Source organism: Lycium barbarum, chromosome 9, assembly GCF_019175385.1.
Source record: "Lycium barbarum isolate Lr01 chromosome 9, ASM1917538v2, whole genome shotgun sequence".
In the NCBI taxonomy this organism is placed as follows: Eukaryota; Viridiplantae; Streptophyta; class Magnoliopsida; order Solanales; family Solanaceae; genus Lycium; species Lycium barbarum.
In genome coordinates this window covers 15936979-15948367 of record NC_083345.1, presented here as the reverse complement: position 1 = coordinate 15948367, position 11389 = coordinate 15936979, and the positions used below count along the sequence as shown (strand labels likewise).

General features: G+C 33.0%; 1 protein-coding gene and 1 long non-coding RNA gene across 2 annotated transcripts; both read right to left on the bottom strand.

Moving 5' to 3' along the window:
* Nucleotides 1-3115: 3115 nt before the first annotated feature.
* LOC132610048 (uncharacterized) lies at nucleotides 3116-8052 on the bottom strand. The gene is made up of 2 exons (XR_009570990.1): nucleotides 5787-8052; nucleotides 3116-5700 (listed from the first exon to the last, which is right to left on the bottom strand). It is a non-coding gene; the product is annotated as an uncharacterized LOC132610048 (long non-coding RNA).
* Nucleotides 8053-9096: 1044 nt separating this feature from the next.
* LOC132610308 (hydrolase 3-like) lies at nucleotides 9097-10406 on the bottom strand. The gene has a single exon (XM_060324617.1). It carries the CDS (start codon nucleotides 10281-10283, stop codon nucleotides 9306-9308), a length of 978 nt encoding a protein of 325 aa, XP_060180600.1. The 5' UTR covers nucleotides 10284-10406; the 3' UTR covers nucleotides 9097-9305.
* Between the last annotated feature and the right edge of the window lie 983 nt (nucleotides 10407-11389).

The following is an 11389-nucleotide window of genomic DNA, read 5'->3' as shown; positions in this document are numbered from 1 at the left end:
TTCTTGGGTTGTGTTTAACTTCGCATATATTATTCATATAACCTGTCATATGTCCTAAAAAAAATCTCAACATGTGGACCCCACCTCAGCTTATGAATAATCCAACGTACGAAAATACGGGATATAACAGTCTTAGCATGGTGGAAGAAGTACAAGGCAAGTTATCCGGTACTTTCAAGAATGGTTCGAGATATCTTTACGGTTCAAGTATCAACCGTGGCTTCGGAGAACGCATTTAGCCAAGGAAGACAGCAAATTGGAGACCATAGACATTCATTATCCGGCTTTAGCTTGCAAGTACTAGTGTGCATTCGCGATTGGATTAGATCGGAGCGACGCAACCAAAACTTAGAAGCGGAGGAAGGCGAAGAGGAAGAAATTGAAGATTTGATAGCTAGTGGACCGGACCAAATGGAAGACTTTGAAGATATTTCCATGACCGAATATGATGTGGGGGAAATTAACGAAATGGTTCAAAATTGGTGATTTTATTATTCTACTATTTCTGTACAACTCATGTATTATTTGCAAGTTGAAAAAACTACAACTTGCAAATAAATGTTATCCAAGAATGAATAAAATATATGGCTCATTGAGCTTTCTTCTATTTACTTGTGTTCATATTTTTACTTTTATTAAGTTAGGAATATACCTAAAATATACTTAAATTAAAAAATAAAAAGTTATATATTTGAAAAATAACTAAAATATACTTATAATGTATAGTATACTATAAGTATAACTTAAACATATATATATATATATATATATATATAAGCTATATATAACTTAAACATATTTATATATATTAAGTTATATAACCTAAGTATATTGATATATATATATATATATATATAAGTATATTCTTACTATATTTTAGGTATATATATATATAAATATATATGTATGTATATATGTATACGTATATACGAATTTATAAACTTAGAAAAAAATTAAGCTATAAATAACATAAGTTATAATATATAAGTTATAAGTATATATAGTATACTTAAACATATATATATATATATATATATATATATATATATATATAAAAGTATATATAGTATATAACTTAAACATATATCTATATATATATAAGTTATATAACCTAAGTATATTGATATATATACGTCTATTCTTACTATATTTTAGGTATATGTAGTATAACACTATAACTTAAGCATATATGATATAACTTAATATATAAATATGTATACACGTATATTCTGTATTGCTGACTTGCTGTTAGCCTGTGAGTCAGTAAATATTTAAACTTTACTTATAAACTTGTATAACATATGTAAATATACCTACAATATACTAATAAATACTATAATATATATATATATATAGATATATATATATATATATATAATACAAAAAATAAAAAACAAAAAAGGTTTTGGAGACTTTGAACCGGACCGATTCCGGTTTGAGGTTTTAAACTGGTAAACCGGAACCGGTTAAACGGTTCCAATTTTTTAACCAGAAATCGGCCGGTTCCCCAACTGGTTACTGATCCGATTCCGATTAAACCGGTTGACAAGCTTATCTGTTGGTCTCCTTTGCCACTTTATTTAACACAGACGTGATGATGGATCACACTAGCAGAACTAAAAACAGATTGTACATGTCACTGTGTCGGTAGCCATTGGGGGTTATTCCCCAAAAGATGAATGACATTTGATAGTTAAGCATTATTGATTCATAAAATATCTAAAACTGATACGTAAGAGATGACATCATCGTATGTTTAATATATTGGTTATTCCCTACAAGACAAGATATTTCTACAAAATAGTCCTGTAAGGTTTGTCTTTAATGTCCCAGCTCCTCGAGAAAACTCTATTTCCATTTTACAAGGCCGTCAATATTGACTAGGAGAATTTTATACCTAATATAGAAAGTAATGGAAAATTTTATACCTAATATAGAAAGTAATGGAGAATTTTATACCTAATATAGAAAGTAATGGCGCACCCAACTCTGACAGTGGACTCGAGGATTGTTTGTATAGGCTATGCTTATGTCATTCTGGAATGTGGGTCCCGGTATTGCTGTTTTCCAATTTCCCCAGTGACTTGCAAGAAACACAGTACAACATGTGGGCCCATTTGAACTCTTATTTTCACTTGTAACCGTTAAACAATAGTAGTAATAATACATATTTTTAGTTCTCCTTTTCCATAATGCAATTCTTTTTTTCTTTAAAAGGTCCTGTCCTAGGTATTTTTAGTTTACCTTTTCTATAATGCAAATTAATAAAAAAAACTAAAATATAATAGCATCTGAAAAAGTAAAGCATACATTAGCTGATTAAAATGCAAGACTAACGCCCTCACATATTTGAAAATATCATAATTTAAATCGTATGATATATGAGTTTGAATGAAAAAATAATATACATTTATGTTTGTATTAGTTATAAGATGCACATTTCAGTTGGACCTTAAACTAAGCTATTACTTAAGGGGTCAATAGTTTAAGAGATAAGTTATATAGAGAAGGATATTATAGGTATTAGTAAGAATTATAATGCAAAGATCAGTAATATACGGATTCATGTGATGCATGCATTAATAATGCAAATATCGTGTATATATATATATAACTAAAAAAAAGCACGAAATCCTGCATAACTTATGTATTACTCTTATTTATGAGAAAAATAAAGAAGAAGAACCAAACATGATACTAATTAATAGTGAATTTTACATGTTTATACTGATTTTTAGGTGGAAAAGATGAAACATACAAGAAAAAAGGTCTTTAGCAAGGGGAAATCCGGTCGTTAAAGGACTAAATACGGTCGCTATAGGTTAATAACGACCAGAAAAAACCCGGTTGTCACCAGTCATTAAAAGCTCCGTCGTTAAAAGTTAACGATCGGGTTTCAAATCCGGTCATTAAATATCCTTTAGCGATAAGACAAATTCCAGTCGTAAAACCTAACTTTTGGCGACAAAATTTTCCCTTCGCTAGTTGACACACCAATCGTTAAAAACAATTAACTAGTACTACTACTACTACTGATTCGGCTGTTGAAGACATTAACGCCCAACAAATCCAATTGTTACAGGTGCTTTTAATAAAAATTATTGGACACTTGAAAAAATAAATAAATCATCACATTACTGAAAAAATATAAAAATATACACATTCAGATTACATGACATTATATTTGTCAACTCCAAACAAAAGAGAATAAAATTATAGCTTTTACAAATGTGACATTTCTAAACAGATTGTAACAAAACCAAAGTAGATTGCTTCAATTGTTCTGCACTTACTTCAAGGGTAGCAGGCCAGTTCTTTAGAATCCAGCTTGTATATTGTAAATCTTGATCTGTTAAAAGAAGAAAGGTCATCTCAATATAGTAACAAAACTCCTAATAGATAGGCAAGAGAATGTGCAAGCCAAGAGAAAAGGATTCTCTATCTCGTAAAACTCAAGCTCTAGAGTATCAAAATTCTAATTCAAGATTCGCCTGATTGATTGATGTTCAGCTTTTAGTTCCAAGTATGCAACCTCATACATAACTTTATTCCATCAAATTAGAGCAACTAATGAGAAAATCTCCTAAACAGGACCTAAACCACTTTTCATATAGGTTTAGTAATAAAAATATCATGACCTCTGTATTTTATTTAATGAATAGAATAATCATGACTCTTCTACCTTATCCATACTCATTATCTTCACATAGCAACAAATCACAAAACTTTAATAAGTACATCAACTTAAAACAATTAAAAGGTCTTGGTTTCGCATCACAGATTCTGAAGCCTAGGATCAAAAGGAATCGGTAAGAATATGAAATAATGAAACATATTCTATCAGTTGTTTTCAATACTACCAAAAAACTACTGGAGAAACTCTTTACACAGAATATTGGAAACCAGATACTCCTGTTATTAGAAAACGAGTTACTTCTACTAATATGTTTAAGGAATCAGCTTTGGTATAGAAGGCATGTTATTAGAGAACCTGATATAAATTGAATGATATCGAACATCATTTTTCAGTTTTCCAAATCTGAAAAAATTACAAATGGATGTGTTATATACATGAAAAAGGATGAATTACTTTTGTATCCAGAAAATAAATTTGAAATAATAAAAGTAGAGGCATGCTCAAGCAGATGACACAGCAAATAAGATGAAACAACGCACTTTATGTAAAGTGTAGACTATTCTAATCTCTATGGATGAGATTTAATAACAAGAGCCACTTAAAGTAGAAAAGAGAAACACTAAGAAGTAACTAATTATAGAATAACCATAAAAAAACATGTCACCACCAAACTTATCTCAGTCTTCAAATTCTTGACCTATTAAAAGTTTCAAATTTATGTCAGTTTATTAGCAAAGACTAAACTTATGAAAGAAAAAAAGAGAAGACCACAATAATAGGAATTAGTACCAACTATGTACTATGATCCAAAATGCAGTAATGCAGACGGAGTACCAATAGCATAAGAATTTTCTACGATCATGATTCACCTCCATTATTATGTATTGGTAACATAATCCTCAAGTCTTGCTTATGCCAAAATACACCGTACAAATAGGGATAAGAGATAAGCTTACTTCATGAGAATATAATGGAACTCAAATTCAATGCAGAGAACAAGCTATCTCCACATCTTTGATAGCCAGTATAGTCGATGCACTACTATCCAACTAACAGGCTGCAAATTCTCAAAATAAAAAGAATTAAATGTCAACATAGAAGTTGCATCATGGACAAGTATTCTAATATATATAGGCAAAAATATTGAACCTTGCATCTGTCACCATGATGCTCATATTGCAGTAGCAGCGATATTAGGTCATAGAATAGAAGAGAAAGAAAAAAAAAGCAGCAGCAGCAGTGATATCAGAAAAGAGAAAAGAAGAAGAGGAGAAAAAACGCTACAGTAGCAGCGACATAAGATAAAAGAAAAGAATAGAAAGAAAAAAAAATAGCAGCAACGACGATATCAGATACGAGACGAAGAAGAGAAGAGGAGGAGGGGAAGAAGAAGAAATAATCATACCTGTAGCTTGAAGTATAGAACTAGACCAAGGAAGAGAGCAGCAAAACTAGTAAGAAAGTTGAATCCTTTTCTGTTTAAAGTCATCTTTTATTAAAATAAACGAAGCGCATGCTTCTCGCTTCTCCTCCACTTCGATCTTCTTGAGGAGAAGAGTCCCTTCTTTCTACCAGCGTCGCCTCAGCCTTCTGAAGCACAAGCCAGTCTCCTTACCTCAATGATTTAGGCGATGAAGCGAGCACTTTTAATAACACTGAGTTTCACAAGTCCAATATAGCATATCAACTATTTTCTTTACAGATTCTGACAAATCAAATAGAAAATAACTCAACAAATACAATGATATAAGCTCACAAGTATTTCGTTTTCATTTGTAAAAGAATAAAAGGAGAAGGCAAAACAAAAAACTCATGTTTTAAATCCTTATAGTCACAGCTGCCCACATGTGATCCAGCTTATAATCCTCGATGTCCGCCCATTAATGTACGCGCAATGGACACATATTACGATCATTAACTAATATAGCTAAGTGTCTCGCTGAGGCATGATGCTTCCCAACAATTTGATTGTGGTAAAAAGTGATGCTCAACATTACTCCAGCTTTGAGTTATGCACCTGATCGACACTCTCACATTTTTTGCCTTTTAAGGTTTACATGGACCTGCAGATTTCAATTTAAGTCAATAATAAAAAAAGTTCCAGTCTGATAACAACAAAAGTAGATTACAAAATGAGACAATAAAATACTTATTTCGTTTCTCTGAGTGTTTGCATCAGTTCAGCTTCTTGAGAGAGGGAAACATAGTCTTTCTATGGATCAAAACCAGGAGCGTGCAAGACTCTCATTCAGAGCTAGCTCATTCAGATAAGAAGTTGTTGTATTACACTTTTTACTTTTGCCAATCGGAGGTCTTTGTTCAGTATTTACTCTTACTAAACTCAAAGCTCTAAAGCTTTTCCCTTGTCCTCTTGCTAAGGCACCAGGTGGAATGAATGAATGTTTCGCAGCCTTCAAAGTTGATTCCATTTCATACTTTTGAGATTTTGACGGATTCAAGTCAATCTAATCTAACCAAAACACATAGCATTATTAAGCCACACCAGAAAATAATTCAGTACGTTTTCAATAGGAAAAGGGATGCCAAATAGCACTTCGACTATTCCTAATCATGACAACACACTACGACCTTAACTAGAAAATCGAAGTGCCCGACCAGTGAGCTAGCAATTGCTGGATGTTCCGAGAAGGATATGAAAATGGAGATTCATCTGTTGGTTCACTTAGCCGTCCAGGAAAATATGAATTTCATATATGCACAGTGAAAAATTTCGACGAAGCGGTGCCCCGTGACACTGTTTCCCCTAAGGTGGCTCCGCCCCTGCCTACCATAGAATAATAGAATAACTGTTACAAAGGCAAAAATATTAACTGTAAAATACTTTATGTGGAAGTTTCTATTTAAAAAATGAATAGAAAAATCAAGGATGAAGCAGTATAGAAACTTCAACTATTGCCTCCTCTGTCTAGGCAACGTACAGAATACTCCATGTCCTCTTATTTTTTTTGGTTCAATCTGATAATTCGTTCATGATACCAAGAAATATCTGCGAGAGAACAAAACTTCTCCAACTGCATGTTTTCTCCAAATAATTCGAGATTGTGACAGACATGTAGGGAGCATATTACAGAATAACTACAACTAGTAGATGAAATAAAAGTATACGGAATGACCAAAGACTTGAATGACTTTAATCAGCTGCTAAAAACTTTTAACTAAAGGCAGACATGTGAGCAACAAAGAATTTAGTAAGAAAATTTACGGCAAATTGTCAATGGTTCATCTTCTTATGATATATCCTCTCAAGCTAGAACTTCTCCGTTTTGAAACAACACTCAAATACACATGAGTTGGAGAAAGACAGAATAAAAAACACCTCATGTTAACACTGCATTGCAAATGGTTTCCTGAATTGAAAAGCAACTTGGTCTCGTCATTAGAAAGCAACCGAAAGCAAAAAGAACTCAACTGGCAGGGAAGGACTAAATTACGTAATTTAGGTCCACATTCAATTATGAACTCAAAATGTTTGACATGCTTCTACAACTACTAATATTCTATCCACCCTTCACAAGTTCCATAGGTTATTACATTTAACAATTCAAGCTTTACACTAGGATCCTTATTGTTTAAAGTTCGGTTCAAGGTAGTTGCAAAGGCATTCGCTATTAAATTATTTTTTCTCCAGGTTTCAAACTGGTCGATCATAAATAAGTAGATTATAGAACAACAATAACAACATATCCAGTGTAAATAAGCAGACTATGACAATGGAAAATAGCCAAAAACCAACGCTAACAGCCAACCAAAATAGTAGCACAACTCAATCACAAGCAATTCTTCAATGATACAATTACCACAACTACCATATTAGCAGAAACAAAACACCTTCTAATGCCACATCATAGTTGCTATAGACAAAGGATCTGAAATCAATGCCACAATTTAATCCTAATTTTTCTTATTATCACTAATTTCTTCTTTTTTTAAAAAAAAAAAATCGTGAAATGTAGGGTTGTTAAAACGGAGGATGACATGAATTGTAAGAGATGCCCAATTTGGTGAACTACACAACTGAGAAAGTTAAAAAATTACCTCTAATTTGTAAGCTTGTAACTCAATTTTGCTCTTCGCAACAAAAATACTATGATACCTTGATGAGAGAAGAGATGGAAACCTAAAGAGAGCTTCCAAACTAGAATTCTGTAAATATTCGATTCTCCAATTTCACCGATTGCAACTATTCTCGTGTTCTTGACGATCTGTTCTGAAAGAGTTTTTCTTTTTCTTTTGTTTAGGCTTCTGGGTTAGGGTGCCGGGGGGGGGGGGGGGGGGGGGCACAAGATGGTGGGTTGGGGATTATGGCATTCTGTACGTGGGTTGGGGAAAATTGTGGGAAAATCTAGCGCCTTTTTTTGGGTTAATTAATTTTAACGACTGGATATTTTATTCGACTGAATATATATATATATATATATATATATATATATATATATATATATATATATTAATATTCAAATATTGAGCACGTGCACAGCACGGGCTAATCACCTCTAGTATATAGTATACTTATCATTAGCTACGAAAAAGGATGGGTTAGGTTGATTAGTACTTTTGAATATGTTAATATTCAAATATTGGGCCCGTACACAGCACGGGCTAATCACCTCTAGTATATAGTATACTTATCATTAGCTACGAAAAAGGATGGGTTAGGTTGATTAGTACTTTTGGATTAATCTAATTAGGTCTTTTATTTACATAGTGATATATGTTAATATTCAAATATCGGGCCCGTGCACAGCATGAGCTAATCACCTCTAGTATATAGTATACTAATCATTAGCTACGAAAAAAGGATGGGTTAGGTTGATTAGTACTTTTGGATTAATCTAATTAGGTCTTTTATTTACAAATAAATAAATGAGTTCCGCGGTCTCATATGATTTAAATTTTATTCTAGAAGAAAACAAAAACCACACAAAAAAATCAAACACGATAATTCATTAAAGAACGTCTCCAATTAAATTATTTGCTACGGTATCGTAGTTTCTGCTTTCTACGTACTCTTTGTTTGATTAGATTACTTATAGTTTCTGCTTTCTACGTACTCTTTGTTTGATTAGATTACTTTACTTTCAATATTCGTTGCCATGTAAAAGTTTCAAAACGTCTATTAATCATTACAGAGGTGAAGCTGAGAGGAGGAAGAAATGAAAGAACAATTGAAATGAAAGTTATGATCTCATTATTAATTTACACTAATCATGTCGTGGAAGTGACAAAACTAATATAATAACTTGTGTCTTGCATGAAGTAAAATTCTCATTTCTCTCACTCCGTAAGTCAAATTTTGTGATACTATATACTAATTAAAGAAACTAATTTCTTGCTTAACTACTTGGATTCTTAGGTGGAATTAGTCACCAAATGTTTTTTTCCGATTATTTACATTGTGTGGCAAGGGAAAAGAAAAATAAAAGGGCGAAGTTACAGAATGAAAGGAAAGGATCTCATGATCTCCTGTGATTAGTTAGAATTTGAATACAAGAAAATTACATATTTTTATAAAAATTTCCCGATTTTCTTTGTACTTGCTTAAATGATGTTTTATTATGCAAATCGATCCGAGACAGAAATAAAGATGCAAGAGAAAGCAAACAACAATGTCACAAATCCAACACGTTGACGAAACAAATTTTGGGCATCATTGGCGATGGACGAAAGCTGCATAACACTTCATCATACGTTTGGCTTCTTCAGATTCAGGTTTATAAATCTGAAAAGAATGTCCTTCATCAATCTCAACAAACTCCAATTCTCCATTCCACCCACTCTTATTCACCCCTTCAACAAATCGACCCCCAATTTCTATTGGAATTACATAGTCTTTTTTTCCCATACATAACAAAAGTCTTGAACAACCTAGCCCTGATAACGATGGAGCCTTTTCAGAAAATGGGTTAATTAATGGACTATCAATTGGGGATAATAATCCAGACTCTAATGGCGGACAAATATTAACCCAAATTTTATAAGCCAACCCCTCCTCATCAATATCTATATTTCGAATTAAGAAATAAGGATAAGCAAGAATTGATCCAGTAACTTTCACCTCATTATTCAAGCTTTCTTTGCCAGCCCTCATAGTCATATGGTACACTATATTGCCACCAGCACTGTCCCCAACTAAAAACAATTCACTAAAATCACCATAATTTGTTAACCATGAGTCTCTATTATTAATACTGGAGGAGTACTTTTCATTAGCATGCGAAGCGACCCATTGAAGTGCATTCCAACAATCTTCGTAAATAGTTGGTACATCAACTTCTGGGGCTAAGCGGTAATCTACAGAAACAACAATGACGTTTAACTCAGAAGCTAAAGAGTTAACATAACGGTGAATCCAAGTAAAGAAGGCGGATTCGATGCAAAGTCCACCACCGTGGTAATGCACTAAGACGGGGAGTTTTTGGGCATCGGTGGTGTTTTCAGGTAGGTAGAGTCTGGCGGATACGTGGGGTGAGATAGTAACGTCTTTGGAAAAGACACCGTTTGATGGGTTTTCTGGTGAAGGGGGAACGTAAAAAGAACCATGCACGTCGTAGAAACGCTCAATGCGGCCGCTTTTGTATAGCCGGAAGTAATCGTCCACTTCTTTGACTATCTCGTCAGAAGCCATGGTAGTAAGAGAGAATGCTGAAAGTCCTTTTAAAAATAATGCACCATGTTTGCGCAAAACTTTTAAAAGGAAAAAGTAAATTTAGATTAAACTAAAATAATGAGAGCTAAGTATGGGTAGAAACAGACAAATTATAAAAAGTTAAACTTAGCATGGTCACTAACTGTTTGGTAGCAGAAAGCGTCTTGAAATTCATATTATGGAACGACGGATACTAAAGTAGGGGTGGGCGTTCGGTTTTATTCGATTTAGTTATTTCGGGTTTGATTTTTTTAAGGTGGACACCAAACACCGAACCAAACTAGTTCGGTTCGGTTCGATTCTTTCGGTTTTGGTTTTTTAAAGTTCGGCGGTTTCGGTTTTTTCAATTCGGTTTTTTTAATATAATATTAGAAGCGATTCCATTGACACTAATTCATATTCTCAAAAGCAATAAAACATAAAACTGAAAATTGAAATCAAAATCAAACAAACAGGATACACCAGAACAGAAAACTATAATCATGACATAGGATTACTAGGTGTCATATACATACCGTAAGAATAATTAAGAAAACACATAAAGGAAATACATTAATCCTAAAGAGACATCCTAGTTACCTTTCTTTGTTAAAGATATTTGATTTTTTCAATTGAAGTGGAAAATTAGGGATATAAATGCAAAAGAGGACTTATTAAAATTGAGTTTTTTTGCTTTAAACTTAATGGGCCTGCACTATTTTAATTTTTTTGGGTAATGTATTAAATTTCGGTGCGCGTTCGGTTTTATCAAACTTCGATTCGGCTATTTTGGTTTCGGTTTTTTTACGATGGACACCAAACACCGAACCAAACTAATTCGGTTCGGCTCGGTTTGTTGAAGTTTCGGTTCGATTTGATTCGGTTTTTCAGTTTCCGGTAGTTATGCCGAGCCCTATACTAAAGGACTGAGCCACTTGATAGACAAATTATTAGACATCATGCATGATATTGATGGTGAATTATTAATATCGTGAGGATATTGTCCTTATACCAATTAAAATATACCCCCATCCTCCTCACTAACCCCTAGCAATTTCATCATGTTTTGGTTATTATAGGTAGACTTTTGACGTGATTTTGTGTAA